At 35.9% G+C, this 24,129-nt stretch overlaps 2 protein-coding genes and 1 long non-coding RNA gene across 6 annotated transcripts in view; 1 reads left to right on the top strand and 2 right to left on the bottom strand.

Moving 5' to 3' along the window:
• LOC126726617 (F-box protein SKIP19-like) overlaps positions 1 to 24,129 on the bottom strand; it is a 30,821-nt gene that overhangs the window by 3,947 nt on the left and 2,745 nt on the right. Inside the window, exon 2 of one of the 4 annotated variants that reach the window (XM_050431899.1) lies at positions 6,491 to 6,693. The exons of 1 other annotated variant lie outside the window; for it this stretch is intronic. In XM_050431899.1, coding sequence (XP_050287856.1) covers positions 6,491 to 6,693 — 203 coding nt within the window. Of the gene's footprint in view, positions 1 to 6,490; positions 6,971 to 24,129 lie in introns of those variants that run through there. 2 more of the 4 variants (XM_050431901.1, XM_050431897.1) reach the window with 2 other exon arrangements.
• Positions 529 to 24,046, top strand: LOC126726622 (uncharacterized). Its single transcript, XR_007656010.1, has 2 exons — positions 529 to 765; positions 23,988 to 24,046. It is a non-coding gene; the product is annotated as an uncharacterized LOC126726622 (long non-coding RNA).
• LOC126726621 (putative F-box/LRR-repeat protein 23) lies at positions 13,741 to 15,841 on the bottom strand. The gene is made up of 2 exons (XM_050431906.1): positions 15,406 to 15,841; positions 13,741 to 14,475 (listed from the first exon to the last, which is right to left on the bottom strand). Exons 1-2 carry the CDS (start codon positions 15,783 to 15,785, stop codon positions 13,977 to 13,979), a joined length of 879 nt encoding a protein of 292 aa, XP_050287863.1. The 5' UTR covers positions 15,786 to 15,841; the 3' UTR covers positions 13,741 to 13,976.

Genomic DNA, 24,129 nt, shown 5'->3' with positions numbered 1-24,129 from the left:
ATTATCCAAGGCAAAGTAACCGCGGAAAAATGAATGTTATTGTAGTTCATAAAACCCGAAAGTCTCTCTAGAGAAGGTTTTAAAACAAAATATAACAGGAGCACTTTTATATATAAATATATATATATATATATATATATATATGTATTTATATTTATATTTATATATCCATGGATTGTTGAGAACAACAGGCTCTGTCAAATTTGCTTGACATAAAAATTAGTCACATGATGAATCCAAAATATTTTTTCAAGTAAATCCAACCAGGAGGTTTTACACTATTTGTTTAACTCTAATTTTTCCACCTTCAAAAGTAGATGTATAAGTTTCGCTGAAATGTAAGAAGGCATTTGCAGGGATAGAAACTATATTAAAATTTCAGATCTAATAACTAAAGTATTACTAATACTAAATATTCAAAATAAGTGCAGCACAAAAGTCATTTTGTTTAGATGCACTGTACAAAAGCACTAGTCAAAATAAAAATCTCCCAAATCATTAATATAAGTCGGTGGGATCATAGTCCGAGTCATCATCAAAAGATCCATCATCATGAATGTCATCAACGACTTCATCATCCTCAGTGTAATCTAGGGAATAAACAATATCCAAGCCTTCATCAAAAGATCCATCATCAGCGACGAAACCATAGTCATCAGTGGAATCATTGGGATGACGCAGGTTTTTAATCCTTTCAGCACATATTCTTCCCAAATTTCCTGACAGAGTGACATTGAAACATTTCCTTAGGTCAAGTGATTCGAGGTGAGGACAACCATCAAGTACGGCCTGCAAACCATCATTTGTCAGCTGATTTCCAATAAGCTGGAGTTGGCGTAATTCGGGCATGTTCTTTGCAATAGCAATTGCCTCCTCATCACACTCTGTCTGAGAAAGTCCAGTAGCATACCACTGCTGATTCCATTTGAATGATTTCAAAAGAGGACAACAGCGCCCCACAACTTCCAGAGATTCTTTTGACAAGGAACAAAGCGTAATGTCCAGCTCCTCCAATAATGAAAGTTTTGCAGCCACTTTGCTCAATCCCTCATCCAAAATGCTATAGCAACATACAAGACGAAGGCGTCTAAGCTGACTTGAACTGCAAAACTACCAATGATGTGAATAAAAAAAAAATGAACTAGCAGTTATAAACAGACAAGTAAATACAAAAACGTCGAAGAATTCTTCATCCTACAAATTCATTATTGGAGACAAATAGCTTGAACCCACCATATTGTGAACTGCAGTAAGTCATCAGTGAAATATTCTTTAGGACCTCTGGTTTATTGTGGCCCACAATTCAATTGGAGGGCTGCAATGTGTTGATGTACTGTCTATTTTCTATTGTACAAACAGAAATTGTTCAAAGAATGGAAAACAATATATCTAGTTGGGAACATTCTCTAGTCCAAGCAATCCAAGTTTCCTACCTGAATTTGAAGCTATCAATCAAATTACTTGTGACTCTCTGTCAGCTGACAACATAAGCAAGCTTGCCCAAATATAAAAAACAAGCAAACCAAACGAAGTAAAGCTTACATATGCTGATACATTTTGGGATTTTTTTTTTTTTTTTGGTGGTAGGGGACTGGGGGGGAGGGGGAATTCTTTAATTTAGTGACTAAACTGATTGCACCCCAAATTTTTTTGAAGAAAAAAGAATGAGTTAAGCTATTTTTCTCTTTGATATAAGTGATCGTTGGAGTAGAAAAAATTAGAAACAACCTGTGTACATGGGCTTGTGGTGTGTTTAAAGTTCCTAATGCTTGTGGATTAAGGCTTAGGTTTTGTTGATCAGTAAGTGTGAAAACTTATTAAGAATAGAGGGAAAACATTACATCCACTGTACATTGGAAGTGTACAGACGCTGTAAATGGGAATCAGTTAAGAGTGCATAAATCCAGAAATTCTAGCAAATTATAAAAAGAGTGGCCATAGAACGGCCATCCAGTCAAAAAGAGTATGAAGAAGTAACAACTTTAGATCTGAGGGTGAACACTCAATGTCTTCAAATGTGTGATTATTACACTCTCTCTGAAAAAGCCACATAAGACATAAAGGTATAGCACCCCAAATATCTGCATTTCAATGCCGACCAAACCCCCCCTGCCCAAAACTTCACCAAGACCAAAACGCTCTTAGTTATAACCCAAGCTAACCCAAACATGTCAAACACCATAGACCATATATATCATATGCAAAGGGGCAATGAATTAACAACTTATCAACGGACTCACCACTTTGCTTACAAATGCAACACCAATCTACCACACAACCCCCTGCTTACAGAGAGTGAGAAACTTAGACACCTTCAATCGAGCATTATTGGGGAAATGGTTTGGTTGTAGTACTTTGAAGAGGCAGGAAATCAATTTTGAAGAAGAGTGATTGGTGAGGGGAAAGCTTGGGGTCAATGGATAACTGAGAGACTCAGCAGTAGTCATGGACTCATGGGTAGTCCAATAAGAATAGGCACATGTGATGCCAAGTTGCCAACACTTCTATTGAAGATATTGATTCCCTTTCTTTAATTTATAATGTAGTTTTTTAGGAGTACTTTGCATTATTATCAAAATAGAACCAACAATGGACCCAATTAAATAGACTAGTTCACTATTTCATTGATTAAACTAGTGGTTTGTTAGTTGAACTGTAGAAAAAGAAATGAACAATGAGCTCAATAAATGAAGTAGTTATAAAGCAAGTATTTTATTTTTTATTTTTTTAAATCACATGACATTATAAATGATCATTAGTGTAGGACAAATTAGAAACAACCTGTATACATGTGCTTGTGTTGTGCTTAAAGCTCATAATACTTGTGGATTAGCATTATGTACTTTTGATCAGAAAGTGTGAATAAGAATAGAGGGAAAAAAGTCAAAAACATTACATCCACCGTACATAGGAAGTTTACAGAGGTTGTGAATAGAAATCAGCTAATAGTACATAAGTTCAAAAAGTCTAGCAAATTAGAAAAGGAGTGGCCACTCAGAACAGCCAAACAATCAAAAAGAGTACGAAGAAGTAACAGCTCAGATTCAAGGGCAAGACACTCAATATCTTCAAATGTATGATTATTTCCAAATAAGCCACATAAGACAAAGGTATAGCACCCCCAAATATCTGCATTTCAATGCCAACCAAACCCCCCCGCCCAAAACTCCACCAAGGCCAAAAACACTCTAAAGCATCACCCAAGCTAACCCCAATATGCAGAAGAGAATGGATTAACAACTGATCAATAGACTCACCACTCACCCCCACTTACAGAGGTTAACCATGGTTATAAATTTCTCCTCAGCGGCTGCTCACGCAAAAAAAAAGTTACAGTCATTGGGACCTTTGTCTTGTATATATGTATGATCTTAATAGTAGTAGTAGTAGTAGTAAAAAACTTGTCATTTCCTGATTTTAAAACTTGAGGCAAGCTTCAGCCATCTCAGGGCCTATGAATGACCAAAAAGCCTTACTTTTACAAGCCCATGTACAAATATTTTGCCAATTTTTGTTTATGAGCCCAAAATCCAAATACTAAGAGAGAGCTAGTTATTACACATCGGTGTGTATGAAGTCATGTGTGCATTAGTTGAAATCGTGTTTTCAAGATTATAACGGAATGAAAATGCAATTTCGAGATTGTTTGTATGAATGTGTGCAACAAATGTTAATGAGCACTAAATACTATGGTTTTAAAAAGTGGAACAGTCAAAGAACTAAAAAATTGTTTGGTTTTCAGTTTTTCTAGTTGAACCACCAATTTGGTTGTTTTATTAGACCGGTTTAGGATCTAGATCTCTGTTAAACCAGCCAATCTGATCTACTTTTTAAAACCACACTAAATACGAATAAGATAAAATAAAAAATAAAAAAAAGGTTGGCTTAACACACACACAAAATGATGTTGTGAGGTTATTAAACTGTGGGTTCTTGTTATTATATCTAGTAAATTTTTTGTGGTCGAATAAAAAATCTGAGTTGAAATTCTGATTATATAAAAAATTAATTTGTATTTTGGTTTAATAATAAAGAGTAGTCATTATAGAGCGAATATAATAAATTAAAAATCTATCGTATTTATGTTAAAAAATAAAAATAAAAAACAACCTTTAAATCAACTCCAACCTTTAAAATAGAGGCTCTCCATTTTAAAGTGAAATGGAAAGTAGTCTACTAGTCTTATCCCCTAGAGGGTAGAGGTAGAGGACATGTCTTGGAGGACAGGCTTAGGTGTCATATTGAACTGCTTTGCCCATTGTTGTTGTTGGATTTCATTGAAATCTCTGAAACTTTCATTGTTACCTAGCTCTCTCTCTCTCTCTTCTGAGTAGTCTCTACTCTCTGTTGCTTTCACAAGAGAAGGCGGAAAGCAGAGAGAAATGACGGCGTCTTGTGACTGTGTCTCTACTCTCTGTGCATTGATTTTTACTTCAATTGAAAAATTAGACCCTAAGATTAAATTTTGATCAATTTAGTCCTCACTTTTTCAAAGTCCAATTCTGTCAGCAATAAAGCTGTTTAAAGGTTAAACATTTTTTTTAATTAATAAAAATTTAACCAAAAACATTCATGAGACATATCATTTGATAGAATTAATTGTGTGACAAGTATTATTTTAAAAAATAAGGTTTATAAGGCTTCATATTTTAATAAATTTGGACAAAAAGTAAGTACTAAATAAAATAAGTAGAGAATTTATGTGAGATTTGCAAATAGTATGATAAAAAAGCAATAAATTGACTTATAATTAAGATCTAAAAGCACACTAAAAGGAATTTTAACTTAAAATCTAAAACAAATGGAAACAAGAAAAGAAGAGTAAAGGTACAAAAATTACCCTTCTAATTTGATTAAATTAATTTTTGGTTCTTAAAATTTAAAAGGTTGTTATTTAGTCCTTAAGAATTCAATAGGTGTTAATTTTTTGTCTAACCTATTAATATCTCACTCAAGTAATCACTTATGTGAAAATAAAATGTTGATGTGACATGTTATTGAGATCTTTGTTCAAGTGGTCCAACAATAATAGGCACATGTGATGCAAACTTTTTTTTTTTGGTAACGGCAAAATGGTTAGAGGCAGGTGACCCGTGTGGCTTCCCTATTGTTAGGAGCTTTGCAAGTTGCTGATGATGGCATGAGGAAGTGGAGTGCTTGGACAACATGAGGCCAGTCACATGGCTCAATGTTTTCTCAAGACACCAATGGCTCCTCATGCCTATCTAGTGAAGCTCCTAAGTGCTCTTTGAGGGGGACAAGCCCAGTCCTCCTGCTGGGATCAGTTTGATGAGCATGATGAGGGGTAGCATGTGGAGGCACCTTGCTCCACATGATGCCCCAAGGCCATGGCAGAGGAGGGCCATGGTGGGCAGCAACGGTTTGTTGATGATGGGCAGCAGCAGGTGGTGCTGACCCTACGTGGTAGTGCATGGCATGATGGCTTGGTTTTTGGTTGCTTCGTATGTGGGCTTGGTGGCTTGTGTGCAAGGCAGTGCTGGGCTGCTGATGTTGATGATATGCTGTGCAAGACATTGGGCTGGTTGGTGCTGGCTGAATGTATGGATTGATGTGAGTGGGCTGATGGCAGTTACTTAGTGTGCTGCTGATGGACATGATATGTGGGCTGTGATGCTGATAAGGAAGGGCTTGGGTAGAGGGCCAAGGCTTCTAAAACGTGATGGGCATCACGTGTGGGCTGCTGGAACATGGGCAGAAGACCCATGATGAGATGCTGAGTGTTGGGCTGGCATGTGCTATGTGTGCAGCAGCAGTTGGTGGTAGTTACCAACGTTTCCTAGCATTGTGGGTGCATCAGACATGCAGTGCAAAGGCTGGAAACGTGTAAGGCAGCAGCAGTGAAGGTGTCCTAAGTCAGACTACATGTGGCAGCAAGTCCAGGAAATGGGGCAGTTACTTGGTAGTAACTGCCATGGCAGTTTATTCTGTATATTATCCTAGGCTGTTGGGGTTGTCAACAGCATAGCGAGTGTATTGTTTTTGCTTTGAGAAATTCGTGTGGATTCTCAGGCTTCCTTTGTACTTGATATTGAGTAATGAAGGTTGGGGTTGGTGCCCTGTAAATACTGTGTGTGCTGTGTGTGTGTGCATTCTCTTGATAATTCTGATCATAGTGTTCCTACAGTGCGTGTGTGTGGTGTGTTGGCTGAGACTAAGTCAGTGGGCTTAGTGCCATCATAGGCAGAAAATTTGAAAGAAAATTTAACCCTGTGACACCTATCTAGGCGACGGCTATTTAGATGCACTTAGCATGGTTATCAAAACAGAACCAACAATTGACCCAATTAAATAGACCAATTAAATGGACTTAACAATTATGATTTTATAGTATATATTTATAATTCTGTTAAACTTAACAATAAACTAAAAATACACAAACAAAAAAATGAACAAAATTCATACAACAATTAACAAACTTAACAATCAGATAAAAATAATAAAAAGTGGATAGTGAAAAAAAGAAAGGTACCTTTGGGTGATGTAGGCGAGGAGCTTGTCGGTACCGAAGTACTCGATGTTGATATCTTGTAAGTGGCCGCAACTGCGATCGATGGCGTGAATGCACATCTTCTCGAGGTCGCAATCCATTTCGTGGAGGTCACCCAGATTGCGCATGTCGATGGAGTTCCACATGGAAGGGTCTTTGCTGATATTGCGCCACAGCATGCACACCTTCTGCGCGGTCTCTAGGATTTCGATTGTGCCCAGCCTCTGTAGAATCGACACCGTCACGTCCCTTGGGAGTTCCAGCCAGTTCCGGCACTCCTCACTAGAAGAAGAAGAAGAAGGGGACTTCATTTTCTTCCATGCCCTATCTGGAGGCATTGGAAATGTTTTAATTACATTCAGAAGTGAAAATGGGATTTTTCTGGGGTTTGGGCTTGTCTGAGAAACGTTTTTTGAAATGCCTATACAAATCGGGCAATATTTCATTTAGAGCTTTTTGTTTTTAATAGAAAATATATGATAGAAAGTTTAAATGAAACTTTTTTTTTTTAAAGAAGAGTTTTAACCTTTATGCCATAAAGCCTTACTCTATTTTTTTTTAATATTTGTATTTAATAAAAATATCCATTGAATTACCTATACTATTATTTAAGAGGTTTCTCCGATTTGGATTCCTCATTTTTTTAGTTCAAAAATGTCCTTACATCCTTATGTTTAAGTAGAGAAAAAACTAAAGGACTATCCGATAAAAATGCAACTCTAACTTCCACTAAAACATTGTCTAAAAAATAGGACAACTCTCCTGTTAATTTTCAAATTGTTTTATTCACTTATAAATTAGATTTTTAAAATAAAAATTATATGTATATAAAATAAATTAAAAACACATTTTTTTCTACAAAATAGGACCACTAAAAAAAAAAAAAACACCTCATCGCACACGCAAAACGCCTGTAATGAGGCTAGTAAATTCATTAAAGGGTTCTCAAAACCTTGAAAAAATTGAAACTAAAAATAGGATTTTTGGCAAATGGGATCAAAACCTAAAATCATTAGTATTTCGACACAAGACTTTATTATTTTGATACAAGAAAGGTATGGAAAATTCTTTTTTATTGATGATAGTTTTTTATTATCCGACCAAAACTAAGTTTTTGGTGGAGGCGGAGATTGAACCCCAAATTTTTTATTCAACTATCAGTGACTTTACTCGTTAAGTTAACTAAAATGCACATGAAACATTTTTAGAAATGATAGAGTGGCATTTTCAAATGTTTTTTTCCATGGGTTTTCTTTTTTTTTTTTTTTTTGAAAGAATTTTAACCTATGACGTTCACTTTTTATCTTTATTATCAGATCAAAATACTTATCAGATTTTGGTATAGGCGGAAAATAAACCTCAAATCTCTTATTCGACCATTAGAGACTTTATCAATTGAGTTCATTTTCAATTTTTTTTTTCCCATGGTATTAATTGTGCTTATTTGAATTTACTTGAGTTGCTTGTAAGGTGTGTTGTTATTTATTTATTATTTTTTCTTTTTTTGTAAATTGCAAATTATACACCTAAAGTTTGAAGGTGTTTATATTTTATACCCAAAATTTTAGAATTTTGATTTTAGCCCTTAGAGTTTAAGCTGTTTGGATTTCTTATCTTAACATTTCAGAATTTGAATTTTACGCCCTAAAGTTAAAGAGTGTTTGGATTTTAGACCCTAAATTCTAAAACTTTAAGATGTAAAATCCAAACACTCCCAAATTTTAAGTAGTAAAATTCAAACATTCTTAATAGACAAGATGCATTATTAAAGTGGTAATACAAAATAGATAAAGTGACTTTTTACTTTTTAGTAAGGCTAAATACATTTTCAAATGGAAATTGTAGGGACACGAATCGCGTTGGACCACAGTAGGGTTGGGTTCGCACGTAAATGGACCCGTACAATATCATTTGTAGAGAGTGGGGTCGAAAGGCTCAGTCATGTTTACTCAGCCGTGGTTTTGTTAAGTAGTTCATGCATGATCTAGAGGTGTTCACCCCTTTAGGTCCTTTTCTTTCCGGAAGAAACCCCCCTTTCCTTTAGGTTGCAAATTTTCCTTTTATATTAGCATGCATTCAATTTCCTTCGTCCACGTGTAGGGTTGAACTTTCCTAGCCTGACACTTGTCCCATCAGTTTAAGACCTGAGCTGTTGGGAGTGGTTGAGTAGGCTAAAGAGACACGACTCTGTGAGAGGCAAAGCTCCGTCTAGGGCAGGTAGTTTGGGCAGCCTGTCCTAGATATTTTATATTTCTTACAAGATTATCCCTTTGCCGCTTTTACCCCTTTCCTTAGTGTAGCTCTGGGCTAACCGAGGGCTTTACCTTCCTCGGCGGCTTCTATGGCCCATTAGTGCTCTGTGTTTATTGGGCTGGGACTACTATCCTCCTCGGCCTGGGCCTTAAGTATCCCTGTGAATAGGTGGATCTGGCCCATCTGTCGTCGGGCCCCACAATAGCCCCTCAAAACCCTGCTATCCAACTCCTCGGTTGGAAAGGTGGGTTTTGATAATACCGAGACTTTATTGCGGCTCATTAAGTTCGGCCCTTGACCAACGTCAGCGACTTTTCACCTCCCCAAGTAATGCGCCGGTCTACGTGATAATTCCCTTGACTTACGCGTGAGGCATTTATTCCGTTTGGTTAGCCGTAGTGCGCTTTTAATGTCTTCTTTTTACGAGGCCTCTTAACTCTATCGGTTAAGGATAGCTTGGAGAAACGAAACGGTTTTGCATTTACTAGCAGATTTCTTAGAGGATCGGAACGTGTCACGTACCCTCGTCTTTTTCCCCTATATAAAGAGAGAAGATAAGAAGGTGATTCTCTCATATGCGAATCCCTTAGACTTTTCTCAGAATCCGCCTCTTCCCTCTGGTTATTCCTCATTTGACAACACGTCCCCCATAGTGATCAACCATGAATGAATCTTTCCTTTCCCAGAAATACCCTACCTTAATGAAACTTGAGATGGCTCGGTTGGGGCAAGGGTGGTGGAGACTCAAGGTTTGTCTCCCCATTCTTTTAGCCAAAATCCGAAGCAGGGGCTCGTCACATCCTATTTCCGGTGTGACTGAGTCAAAAACCTCCCTTGTCATCTCCATCTGCTCTCTCATGAGCATACCTAATAAGGCTCCCCTTCTCCCTCTTTTGCTCCTTTTATTTTCTTTTCATTGCTTCTCTCTTCTTCTCCTCCTTCCCGCTCATGTCCTCCATCTTCTTTTTCCCTTGCTTTCTTCAGCAACAAGAGCTTGTTGAAGTGCTTCCATGTCTTCTAATTCTTCTTCCTTCTCCTTCATTATTTTTGTATAAGGATCTTCTCCTGACATGAACAGCACTGAGGCATAGATTTCAGAGAGACTTTGAAGGCGAGTTCAGAAGACACCTAATGGTTTATCTATTTGTATTACGAATGTTGTTACTGTTTTAGCAGTTCATTTTTTGTATAGGCTTGTGTAAGCCCTTCCTTGTACGTTGTAATAATAATTTTTCATATCAATAAAAGTTACTGTTACTCTATTTCGTATGTCTTATTTATATATTCTAGCAAATGCGAAAGCGCTGCTCGGCATAATAGTATAGCATTTGAATCAATAATAACTAAGAACGAAGTAATCGTTGACAATAAGATGCCACGATAATTTTAACAAAATTATTATTCAATATAACAGTCCGACCAGTAAGGAATGAGACTTATCTTAAAATTAGCAGTGATGGGTGTCAAATGTCCGATTAGGTGTGAGAAGTATTTATCCGAGGACATGTTACCCCTCGGATGAATGGCCTCCTTAGGTTGACGATCATTAGGTTGCTCTGCCATCTCCAAGAGGCGTGAGCATTAACCTTTTCCATTATTTAAGACGAAAAAAAATCCCTTCATTAGGGCAGCTGACTTCCAAAGAAGCTTGAGTCCGAGGACTTTGCAAAACCTGGGCTTTGTTCAGGACTTATACGTTTTATCTTATGCACTTGATTTTTCCCCGGAGGCTTGAGTCCGAGACTTGGGTTTTGTCGGTATTGGGTTTTACCTTTTAGCATGGGTCCGAGGACCATGCGAGCCTTAGGTTCTGTCCGAGACCAATGTCTGCACTAGTACTTGGTTCCCCTTTTAGCCTGAGTCCGAGGACCATGCAAGCCTTAGGTTCTGTCCAAGACCAATGTCTGCATCAGTACTTGGTTTCCCCTATCTTTGAGCATTTCCCGAGGTGCCCAGAAGTGACTGTCCTCGGCCATGGCCGCTGCTCAGCGTCGGCCAAGGTACCTGGGCCCTTACACCAAGCGGCCCCGGGTCCACGAATCCACCTAGTCTATGAATTAAGAGATATTTCTGCAACTTCTGGCCACATGGTACTCTCTGATGTCACGATGACCGAAGTGCGCCTTTACGAGGCTCTTTAATCTTGTGGTTGCAGTTGATGTTGGAAGTTGAGCCAAGACCACTTTGTCTGTAGTGCTCCTTGGGACGCTGCATGAGTTGACTACCATCATCTTGTCTTTTCAAATAAATAGGAGGGAGAGATGGTTGCTTTATATATAACACCCCTTCTTTCAGTTTTCTCTCACATCACGCTTCCCACATCCGGAGCTCTCCTTTCTTGGCATAACATGTTGAAAACGAAGGTTGGGAATAAAGAACTTCCTCCGCCGCAGAAGCGCCGTGTCTTCATGAGGCTTATAACAATAAGGCATGGGCACAGGAAGCACAAATTCAGGAGAGTACTCCCTCTCCGCCGAGAGGGAAAGGAATCTTCCCCTCTTTTAGTCAAAATCCGAAGCAGGTTCTGTTCATGCCAGAGTTTTGGTACGGCAGAAGAAGGGTTTTCCTCCATCAGCGCCTCCGCTTTGCGGTAGGCGTATATTTAGAGAAAGCCCCATCACCTTCAACTCCCTACACCTTTTCTTCAATGGTGTCAGGTTCAAGTTGGATCTCTTTCGCTGTTTGAGTTGTGGGCAAGTGAGAGCTTTGAAGAAGAGCAAGGTCTTGGAGCTGTAGCCAACTTCTCCTCTGACCTACTTCCTCGGCTTTTACTTATTCTCTTGTATCTTCCTTTCTTTTGGTCATGTAGTGAACTTTGACACAGACCGGTTCTAGCTTTTCATTGTACATTGTACTGTCTTTTTGCTTTAGTAAGAAATGACGATTTCTTTATTTATTCTGAATGTTGTTCCTTTGATAAAACTACTTTGTGAGTTGGTGTACTCCATGTGTGTGTTTCTCCTTGGCAGTATTCAGAGCAAGGACTCTTGAAACCCGATTCAACTAATTCTAATCTATGGACACTAACAGACATGATAATAACTCGTAGTAAGTTAAACTTAGGAAACTAACCGAGATGTCGATTGAATGCTCTGTAATAAGCGTGGGAATATCGTCTGAGGGTGACGAACTTTGAATAATTCATCCGAGGGCACGACCAAGCGTTGCGTGACTTTGGTGGTGCTTTTGAAAACTCGTTAATCCATTCCATACTGGTCCCTTTAGTGTTAAGGGTTCAAAAGCAGACTAGAGAGTCCATGTAACACAGCTTTTCCATTTAAGTAGTTGGTTTCCCCAGAGGCTTGGATCCGAAAACCATGCAAGGCCTTGGTTCTGTCCAAAACTTGTCTTTGGTTTCCCCAGAGGCTTGGGTCCGAGGACCATGCAAGGCCTTGGTTCTGTCCAAAACTTGTGTGATGCTTTTTAAGTAGTTGGTTTCTCCAGAGGCTTGGGTCCGAGGACCATGCAAGGCCTTGGTTCTGTCCAAAACTTGTCTTTGGTTTCCCCAGAGGCTTGGGTCCGAGGACCATGCAAGGCCTTGGTTCTGTCCAAAACTTGTCTTTGGTTTCCCCAGAGGCTTGGGTCCGAGGACCATGCAAGGCCTTGGTTCTGTCCAAAACTTGTGTGATTCCTTTTATTTGCTTGTTTTCTGAAGGCTTGGCTCCTCGAACAAGGTGGGGGGAGCTGGCCTGGTGTTTGAAGCCCCTAGGCTTGTCTATGTCGTCAACAACGTGGAACGTAGCCCCTGGTAAGAGCTTATGTTGGAACATCAGCAATATGTCGCCGGTGATATAGGCACCTTCATAGCCCCTTGTTCGACAGAAGCTCAACTTCACCATCGCTCGAGCTAACATGCAAGCCTTCCCACAGACGGCGCCAATTGTAGGGACACGAATCGCGTTGGACCACAGTAGGGTTGGGTTCGCACGTAAATGGACCCGTACAATTTCATTTGTAGAGAGTGGGGTCGAAAGGCTCAGTCATGTTTACTCAGCCGTGGTTTTGTTAAGTAGTTCATGCATGATCTAGAGGTGTTCACCCCTTTAGGTCCTTTTCTTTCCGGAAGAAACCCCCCTTTCCTTTAGGTTGCAAATTTTCCTTTTATATTAGCATGCATTCAATTTCCTTCGTCCACGTGTAGGGTTGAACTTTCCTAGCCTGACACTTGTCCCATCAGTTTAAGACCTGAGCTGTTGGGAGTGGTTGAGTAGGCTAAAGAGACACGACTCTGTGAGAGGCAAAGCTCCGTCTAGGGCAGGTAGTTTGGGCAGCCTGTCCTAGATATTTTATATTTCTTACAAGATTATCCCTTTGCCGCTTTTACCCCTTTCCTTAGTGTAGCTCTGGGCTAACCGAGGGCTTTACCTTCCTCGGCGGCTTCTATGGCCCATTAGTGCTCTGTGTTTATTGGGCTGGGACTACTATCCTCCTCGGCCTGGGCCTTAAGTATCCCTGTGAATAGGTGGATCTGGCCCATCTGTCGTCGGGCCCCACAGAAATACTTTTAATATATAGAGTTTTAAGTATACAATTTTCAATTTTAAAATATTTGAAATAAACATTCTAAAAACACTCCATGCCAATTATTTACAGTGCAGTAAATATTTTTGAAAAATGCAGACCTCACATTGTGTCGCTAAAAACAATTTTTTCTTAAAAAATGATACTCATACCCAAATTCCCAATACTACATTATAAGTTACCTAATTTTTCTTTTTTTCACATTGTTTTGAAAACAAAAACATCGATTACTTTAAAATTAAAAGGTATGATATGTTTCTTTTAAATAAAATGTAAATATATTAAGGTTATATGGAATAAGGCAACCACTATGAGAAGTTATTGTAGTTCACACAACCCAAAAGCCAAAAGTCTCACAAGGTTACTTATTAAATGAAATTGAACAAAAGATTAATCGATAGATAACTAAGCATAGTAGGCACCATGGAATTTACTTGACATACAAATTAGTCACACGATGGATCCAAAATCTTTTCTAAAATAAATCCAACTAGGAGGTTATACACTTTTTTTTTTCACTCTATTTATCCCCCTTTCAAAAGTCATGAGACATGCTGGATGGCATTCGCATGGATAGGTTATGTTGGTTGATTAGAAACTATAGATTAAAATTTCAGATTCATAAAAAATAATAATACTAAAGAACTAGTAGTCAAAATAAAAATCTCCTAAGTCATCTTCATCAAAAAGATCCTTAATCAGAAATTTCTGCCATGAATCCATAGTCATGAGTGGAATCACTGGGATGCCGCAAGATTTTAATCCGTTCAGCACATCTTTTTCCCAAATTTCTTGAGAGAGTGACATTGAAACATTTCCTTATGTCAAGTGACTCAAGGTGAGGACAACCATCAAGTATGGCCTGCAAGCCATCATTCGTCACCTTATTTCCAATAAGCTGGAGGTGGCGCAATTCGGGCATGTTCTTTGCAATAGCAAGAGCCACACCGTCATCATCAAACTCTTCATCACCCTCTATGCGAATGTGAGGGCGTCCATCCCAAAGCTGGTTCCATTTTAATGATTTTAAAAGAGGACAACAGCGCCCCAAAGCTTCCAAAGGTTCTTCTGACAGTGAAGAAATTGTCATGTCCAGCTCCTCCAATAATGGAAGTTTTGCAGCCAATTCACTCAATTTCTTATCCGTAATGTAATAGCAACATACAAGACGAAGGCATCTAAGCTGACTTGTACTGCAAAAATATCAAGGATGTGATAAAAAATGAACCAGCAGCCATAAGGAGACAACACAGACAAGTAAATACAAAATTGTGGAAGAATTTTGCATCTTCAAATTCAATATTGGAGACAAATAGCTTGAACCCACCATATAGATTGTGAACTGCAGTAAGTCATCAAAGAAATATTCTCTATAGGAGGGCTGCAATGTGTTGGTGTACTGTTTATTTTCTAAATTGTACATAGAAAAATTGTTCAAAGGATAAGAAAAGAACATATCTAGTTGGCAACATTCTCTAGGCCAAATCATCCAAGCTTCCTACCTGAATTTGAAGCTATCAATACAAGTACTTGTGACCATGTGTCAGCTGACAGCATAAGCAAAAGCTTAATCAAATATCAAAAGCAATCAAACTATTCCTAGTTTGTAACCACTCTATAAAAAACAAAGAAGATACATATGTTGCTTAACAGAGTAGAGCTAACTGTTACTAAGTCTGAGTTGAAACCCGAACACTTGAGATCTTTGTTCAAGTGGTCCTAAAAAAGAAAAGAAAAAGCACATGTGACATGTGATGCCAACTCTTTTAATAATTCCCTTTCTATTAGTTTTTTAGGATTACTCTGCATAGTTATCAAAATAGAACCAACAATTGACTCGATTAAACAAGTGGGTTCATACATTTTATTATTATAACATTAATTAAAATACAAAAAACATAATAAAAACAGGTGAAGTACATGTATTTTAAACTTTGCAATAATGATTGTGATCTTTATGATTAGACCAACACACCAATTGGTTTTTTATATAGCGGGAATGAACCCAAATCATTTATTCAATCAAGCGAACCACAATAAACTTAACATTAATCAAATTACACCAAAACCAAACAATAATAATAAAATAAACAGAAATATCAACAATCGAGATGTATATATACCTTTGGGTGATGTAGATGAGGAGTTCGTCGGTGCCAAAGTACTCGATGTTGATATCTCGCAACTGGCCGCAACTGCGATCGATGGCGTGAATGCACATTTTCTCGAGGTCGTAGGGCATGTTGTGGAGATCACCGAGATTCTGCATATCGATCGCACGCCACATGGAAGGGTCTTTGCAGATATTGCGCCACAGCATGCACACCTTTTGGGCGCTCTCCAAGATATCGATTGCGCCCAGCCTCTGGAGAATCGACACCGTCACATCTTTAGGGAGATCCAGCCAGTTCCGGTACTCCTTTGTCTTCCGTGCTCTTTTCCGAGCCATTGTCGTATTGGGATTTCTAGGGTTTGGTTTGGGAGTGTCTGAGAATTTCTTCATTTTTGTTTTGGCTGAGAGGAAGTGTCTGAGAATTAAGGTTTTAGAATTAGAATGAGAGTAAAATGGATGGATATATTATTATTATAATATATATAGAACGTGCAACATTTTTTATAGGGCGGGATTATATTTTTTTAAAATAAATAAATTGTGTCATTTTATTTGTAAGAGAAATGATATATCTATAATATTTTCATAATATTTTTACAATAAATTTTAAGTGGCAAATTATTACCGGTTATTATTATTCGAGTAAAAAGGCAATTTAAGTATTAGATTCAAATTTGAACCAATAACAATTAAACACCTATAATTTATTGTGAAAATGTTGTAATAATATTGTGGACGTAGTACCTCTCTTTTTAAAATGCCTAAAATAAAGGTTTTTTTTTAGTAAAAAAAATAAATGACAAATTACAATTTACCCACCTATAGTTAAAAACTTAAAACCGCAAACTACATCCTAAATTTTTGAAGTTTTTTAATTTTATACCCTAAAGTTTCAAAATTTAGATGTTACCCTTGAAGTTATATTCAATTTGTATCAACAATCCTTCCATCTATATGTCATTTTGTTAAGTGTCACATTGCATCATTTTATGTGGCACAAAATTTTAAAGAGTAAAATCTAAAATATAAAATTTCAGATTGTATAATTCAAAGACTTTCAATCTTTAGGAATGTGTTTTACACTTTAGCCTAAAAAAAAAAAATTTAAATTGGATTTTCATAGAAGCTGTATCTTCTATCTCGGGCTCATATAAATTTTTTAAAAATTTAAAATCCAATTTAAATCACAATGAACAAAATCGTTAGCAAGAGATGTTTGCAATAATCTGCCAATTAAGAGATGGGATCGAAGCAAATCTTTGAGAATGTAGAGTGTAAAAGCTCAATTTCCCAGCCCTCGAAACTCCAAATTTCAAGTTAAAACTGCAAACAGGAGTTCAAAGGGGAAAAATCATATCTCATTATGGCAAAAATCACATTAAATTGGGCCTTGATAGGAAATTTTGTCATTTCAAAATTTAGAAGTTTCACACTCTAAGCATATACAAGGTTTTTTTTTTTTTTTTTATACATAAATTTTAAGAAATAAACACACACAGAAAAACGAGGAAATGAGGTTTCCATAAAATTACTTCTCATCAATTGAAGAAGAATTTAAAATGTACATGAGCATATCACATAAAAGTCAATTAATTTTGATCGTACTGAAAAATAAGTGATTTTAATAGATTAAAAAATTACTTTTCATTGGTTATCAAAAATGAGGATAAACATGCATGCATAAGATCAAACTTATAAAATAATTTAGTAATTTTAATTATTAAAATTAATTGTTTGTGTTAGAAAATAATTAATTAATTAGTTTTGATAAATCAATAGCTTAATCTTTTTTCTTTTTCTTTTTTGAGAAACAAACACACACACACATGGGGAGAGAAAGGAGTTCTAACACAAAGGCACACCACAACTCCACTCAAAAACCATGGTAACTTTTAAGGGAGGGTAGGGTTAGTTATACTACACACAACACACTCTCTTAATCAATAGCTTAATCACATAATATTGTTACCCTAATCAAATAAGAAGTCAATTTCGATAAAAACTTATGTAAGTATCTCTTACAAAGATCAAAAATAGAAAAGAAATATGTTAAGTGAAAATATAAGAATAAAAAATCAAGGAAATTGGTTCTTAAAAAAAAAAAAAAAAAAAAAAAAACTAGGAAACAAGAATCATAGTGTTGGTGTTGGGGCAAATCATATACATATACTAAAGTGGGTTTTAGTTAGCTTAATTGATAAAGTCTCTGATAGTTGAATAAGAGATCTCGAGTTCAATTCCGGCTTACACCAAAAACTAATTGGTGTCTTGGTCTGATGATAAAGAGCTATTATCAGGAGCGAACGTCATAGGTTGAAACTCTCTAAAAAAATACATATACTAAAAGTTGGGATTTAGAAGTCATTGTTGCACCAAATTTCACTACTTTTTTAAATAAAAAGGATAACTAATTCCACCAATGTTTTAGATTAAAAAAAAAAAAAAACTAATTTGTTCTTATCAATTAATTGTATTCTTCTTTTTGTTCATATCAACTTCTTCTTTTTTTTAATTCATATAATTTTTACATTTTTTTAAACGTTAATTATGGAGTTGTGAGAGGTTTTAGGATTGGAAAAGACATTTAGACAGGGATAAGATTCTTAAAATAAAACAAATCAATCTTCATTTAAATCAAAATATAGTGGACGATTCCCCCCCCTCCCCCCCCTCCCCACAAAAAAAAGTTTACAATTTGTGATGAATGAATTATAGTCAAATTGAAATTCTTATTTAATCGATAGTAATCTAGGATTTTCTTCTTTTTGTTCATATCAGCTTCTTCTTTTTCTTCTTGTTTGTATTGCAATGATACTTTTTAAATATACTCACATGGCCTTATTTGATACTAAATACTTTCTCCTCAACTAGACCAACCTTCTTAGTGAGGATTACACTTTTAAAGACAATTTTTTTAATAAATATATAGATATGATTGAATTTCAACTTACAAAGTCCGTTCCATGATGATTGTTCTTTATCTAGCCAAGACACCAACAAATACATTCTCCTTAACTAGAGTGGCATTCTTTTTGAAGATTACACTTTTATAATAAATATACACCAATTAGTTTTTTGGTGCAAGTAAAGTTTGAACCTAAGATCTCTTATATGACAACAATAGACTTTACCAATTGAGTTTATTAGAATCCATATTTATAAAAACAATTTGGGTAAAATACTATTTTGTTCCCTAAATTTTATCAAAATTTTATTTTTCGTCCCTAAACTTTAACAAATTCATTTTTCATCCTTAAATTATAGAAAATTTTGTTTTTCATCACTAAACTAATGAAAAAAAAGAGTTTTTTTTTTTAATCACTATTTTTGTCTCTAAACTATTGAAAAAAACTGTTTACAAAGTTCAAAAATGAAAAAAGATATTTTCAAAGTTTAGGGATGAAAAACAAACTTTTAGAGTAAAGTTAGTTGAAAATAGGATAATTTTAGACCAACTCTAATTTACTCCCCTCTCCCTCCATCTCAATTCAAATGGACCAAAAAATCTCACCAGGAAAAGTTTTAAAATATAATGGAACAAAAGAGCACTTCTTTATTGATAGATTACTGTGCTGTAAAATTTGCTTTACATAAAAATTAATTATATGATGGGTCAAACTCTTATTTTTGTCAAAAATAAGTTGACAAAAATAATAATTTTTTTTTTCAAAAAAATTCAACTAGGAGGTAGTTTTTTACACTATATATGTATATATGTTTTTCAAAAAAAAAAAAATCTATTTTCCCCCTTTCAAAAGTCCAGGTATAAAGTTGAATAATTATTGAAGCTTTTACTGGACGGCCATCGCAGGATAGGAATACAGGATTAGTTGATTAGAAACTATAAATTAAAATTTTAGATCTAATCACTAAAGTATTTATAAGTGTTCGTTTAGGATCCGCTTATTTTGCTGAAACTGAAAACTTTTTGCAGAAAGTATTGTAGATAAAGGTAAAAATTAGTTGAAATAATACAATGAGACCTATAAATAGTACCAAAAAATATAATGGAACTCATGAATAGTAACAAAAACAAACTGAATAGTAAAATAAGTTGATGAAAATAACCCATACCAAAAGTAGCCTAATACTAAATATTCAAAATATGTGCAACACAAAAGTCATTTTGTTTAGATTTATTGTACAAAAGTACTAGTCAAAATAAAAATCTCCCGAAGTCATTAATCGTAGTCAATGGAATTGTTATCCAAGTCATCATCAAAAGATCCGTCATCAGCAACAAATCCATAGTCATCAGTGGAATCATTGGGATGACGAAAGTTTTTAATCCTTTCAGCACATCTTCTTCCCAAATTTCCTAATAGAGTGACATTGAAACATTTCCTTAGGTCAAGTCAGTGGCGGAGCCAGGATTTGACCTTAGGGGGGGCAAAATTTATAACTAATATACATGTGTGTTTCCATAAACAAATACATATTGTGTATGTAGCATACAACATATGCATCATATATACAAAATATTAACCAAACTTGACAATTAAATGCCAATAATATGAATAGTAAGTGATCATTCAATATTGAAAGATCCCCTAAAATCATTGCATATCATTATATTTTGATTATTTTATTAGTTTTTTTTTAATATATAGCCAATAAAATAATCCCCTTATATATTTTATGGAATTTTTCATGTAATTGTTTCCAAATTTTATTGCTTAATACTTTTGAAAGGAAACTTTTTTTTTTGGGATGGTATTTTCATCTCTTCAATTAAGACTTTTTCTTCTTTATTTAAGTTTATTTTTTATCATTTTTTTTATAAATTTTGAACTTTAAAAAATATTAATAAAGTAAAAAAAGATATGAATATAAAATTTTGATACATGAAAAAGGAAAATTTTGGGCAGGGTCGGGGGGGGCAAGTGCCCCCTTTCGACCCCCCCTGACTCCGCCCCTGGGTCAAGTGATTCGAGGTGAGGACAACCATCAAGTATGGCCTACAAACCATCATTTGTCAGCTGATTTCCAATAAGCTGGAGGTGGCGTAATTCGGGCACGTTCTTTGCAATAGCAACTGCCTCCTCATCACACTCTGTCTAACAAAGTCCATCAGTAGCAAACCACTGCTGATTCCGTTTGAATGATTTCAAAAGGGAACAACAACACCCCACAGCTTCTAGAGATTCTTTTGGCAATGAACAAAGTGTAATGCTCAACTCCTCCAATAATGGAAGTTTTGCAGCCTCACTCAATCCCTCATCCGAATTGCTATAACAACATACAAGACGAAGGCGTCTAAGCTGACTTGAACTGCAAAAAATACCAAGGATGTGATAAAAAAGGCAGTTATAAACAGACAAGTAAATACATAAAGGTGGAAGAATTCTGCATCTTACAAATTCATTATTGGAGACAAATAGCTTGAACCCACCATATTGTGAACTGCAGTTAAGTCACCAGAGAAATATTCTTTAGAAACTCCGGTTTGTTGTGGCCCATAATTCAATTGGAGGGCTGCAATGTGTTGGTGTGCTGTCTATTTTCTTTTGTACAAACAGAAATTGTTCGAAGAAAAGAAAACAACATATCTAGATGGGAACATTCTCTAGGCCAAGTTATCCAAGCTTCCTACCTGAATTTGAAGCTATCAATCAAAGTACTTGTGACGATGTGTCAGCTGACAACATAAGCAAGCTTTCCCAAATGTAAAAAACAAGCAGACTATTCGAAGTTTATAACAAGTCTATAGAAGACAAAGGATACATGTGTGCTCCCCACCCCCAACCAAAAAACTAAGATGGTGTTTGGATCATTTTTTTTCATCACTCAATTTCTGTCACTCATCACTTAACATACCCTACCCGTTTGGCACCATCACTTATTACTCATCACTCAATATTTTTCACACTATTTGTGGGCCCCATACCTGTCACTCAGACTCAGTGCAACTTTTTTTTTTTAAGTACCCAAACTCATCGAACCTAGTGAAAAAAAAAAAGCAGAAGAAGAAACCCAGAACTGAAGACCAAACCAATGAAAAAAAAAAAAGAACTGAAGACCGAACCCAGTGAAAGAAAAAGAAAAGAGAAAGAAGGAAGAAGAAAGGAAAAAAAAAAAGGTGGTCAAAAGGTGCGGCTGAGTTAAGACTAATGGGTCCCCATGTGTGTTTAATTACAAAAATGCCATTAAGTTATGAGTTATGGAAACTGAAAACACATTTTAGCTGTTTTCAATTTTCATAACTCATAACTCAAAAATCAGAGAATTGAGTGATGGAAACAGAGTTATTGTGCGCTAAACGGATATTGAGCTATGGGTCCCACCATTTTTGAGTTATGAGTTATGGAAACTAAGAATTGAGTTATGGAAACAGGCCATCCAAACAGCCTTTAAGCTTGCATATATGCTGATACTTTTTAGGCTTTTTTTTTTTTTGGGGGGGGGGGGGGGGGTGAAGGAGTTGGGGGGGAGGGGAAATTAGGCTCAATGTGGTTGCAACAAACCACTCATTGTGTGCAAGAGTGACGAAACTAATAAAGTTAATCACAGAAAGTGGAGTCCTTTGGATTACACTTTAAAAGCATCTTTTTGTAATAAATGTTTTTTTTTTCAAGGGATAATTTTTTTTTTCTATTATCTAGCTAAGACACAAATTAATTTATTGCTTATATCTAGCTAAGACACAAATTAATTTTTAGCATAAGCAATGTTTGAACCTTAGAGACTTTACTAGTTAAGCTAATACCCACACTTTTAAAGAGAGTTCTAACAATAGAGAATTTAAGGAAACACATAAATTTGATACACTGATATTGTACGTACAAAACAAGTGAGGAGAGAATCGATTCTTTGCTTTTTTTATTGTGGACAAGAATTTCCAAACAAGATTCCTTTTGTTGGAAGAAAATTCATGGCATAATTGCAAACTCGTTTCTTTTCTTACTTTAAAGGATAATTACAACACTTTTTTTTCCCTTTTAATTAAAATGTATGATAAGTGATGATAAGATTTTTTTTTTTTTTTTTTTTAATTTTAAATCAACATGTAGGTCTATTAAAGTTATCTCCAATAAAACAACCACTAAGAGAAGTTTAAGAAAGTGATTACATTATCCGGGGCAAAGTAACAGCGGGAAATAAATGTTATTGTAGTTCATAAAAACCCGAAAGTCTCTCTAGAGAAGGTTTTAAAACAAAATATAACAGAAGAGCACTTATATATATCCATAGATTGCTGAGAACAATAGGAGATTCTGACATTTTACCCTTAATTTTTTTTTAAAATATTGGCAATATGCCACTGTTTGCAAACTATATAGGAGCGTGCCCCTGTTTCGATACTCGATTATCCTAAAATCGAGTTCAATTAAATACTCGATTTGTAGAAAATCGAGTTATGCCCGATCAAACTTAAGAAAAAATAAAAAATAAAAAAATTTCCATGGAACTCGAGTTTCAGGAAATCGAGTTACATGCAAAAAAATTTTTACAAGTGTGATTGCCCCATATTCAGGGAGCCCTATAGTGCCCTTTTTAAGTCCTATAGTGACGTTTTAAACTCCTATAGCGGCGTTTTCCTGCAAATTTTTTTATAAGCGTGATTGGCCCATATTCAGGGTGCCCTATAGTGGCGTTTTTAAGCCCTATAGTGACGTTTTAAGGCCCTATAGCAGCGTTTTCCTGCAAAAACTTTTTAAAAGTGTAATCGCCCTGTTCTAGGTACCCTATAGTGACGTTTTAGATCCCTATAGCGGCGTTTTCGTGCAAAATTTTTTTATGAGTCCCCATACCAGGTTCAAGGGGCCCTATAGTGGGGTTTTTAAGCCCTATAGTGACGTTTTAAAGCCCTTTAGCGGCGTTTTGGAACTCGACTTCCCTAAAATCGAGTTCCATGCTTTTTTTTTTTTTTTTTTAGTTTTATTCGGCATAACTCGATTTTCTACGAATCGAGTATTTCATTAAAACTCGATTTTAAGGTAATCGAGTATCGAAACAGGGGCATATCCCTATATAGTTTCGAAATAGGTGCATATTGCTAAAATTTTTAAAAATTAAGGGCAAAAGGCTAAAATCTCCGAGAACAGTACGCTCTGAGAAATTTGCTTGACATAAAAATTAGTCACATGATGAATCCAAAATATTTTTTCAAGTAAATCCAACTAGGAAGTTTTACACTATTTGTTTAACTCTAATTTTTCCACCTTCAAAAGTAGATGTATAAGTTTTGCTGAAATGTAAGAAGGCATTTGCAGGGATAGAAACTATTAAAATTTCAGATCTAATAACTAAAGTATTAGTAGTACTAAATATTCAAAATAAGTACAGCACAAAAGTCATTTTGTTTAGATGCACAGTACAAATGCCCTAGTCAAAATAAAAATCTCCCAAATCATTAATATAAGTTGGTGGGATCATAGTCCGAGTCATCATCAAAAGATCCATCATCATTAAATCATCAAAGAATCCATCATCCTCAGTGTAATCTAGGGGATAAACAATATCAGTGATGAAACCAAAGTCATCAGTGGAATCATCAGGATGACGCAGGTTTTTAATCCTTTCAGCACATATTCTTCCCAAATTTCCTGACAGAGTGACATTGAAACATTTCCTTAGGTCAAGTGATTTGAGGTGAGGGCAACCATCAAGTATGGCCTGCAAACCATCATTTGTCAGCTGATTTCCAATAAGCTGGAGGTGGCGTAATTCGGGCATGTTCTTTGCAATAGCAACTGCCTCCTCATCACACTCTGTCTGAGAAAGTCCATCAGTA

The sequence above is a fragment of the Quercus robur genome, chromosome 5, assembly GCF_932294415.1.
Source record: "Quercus robur chromosome 5, dhQueRobu3.1, whole genome shotgun sequence".
NCBI classification, from domain to species: Eukaryota; Viridiplantae; Streptophyta; class Magnoliopsida; order Fagales; family Fagaceae; genus Quercus; species Quercus robur.
Note: the sequence above shows the minus strand (reverse complement) of the source record. Positions and strands in the feature narration are given on the sequence as shown.

Excerpts from the sequence above, each read along its gene's own strand:
- LOC126726621 (XM_050431906.1), bottom strand. The coding sequence starts at position 15,785 with ATGAAGAAATTCTCAGACACTCCCAAACCAAACCCTAGAAATCCCAAT. Across the intron at positions 14,476-15,405 it reads CTCATCTACATCACCCAAAG|TACAAGTCAGCTTAGATGCC; the intron begins GTATATATACAT and ends ATATTTTTGCAG.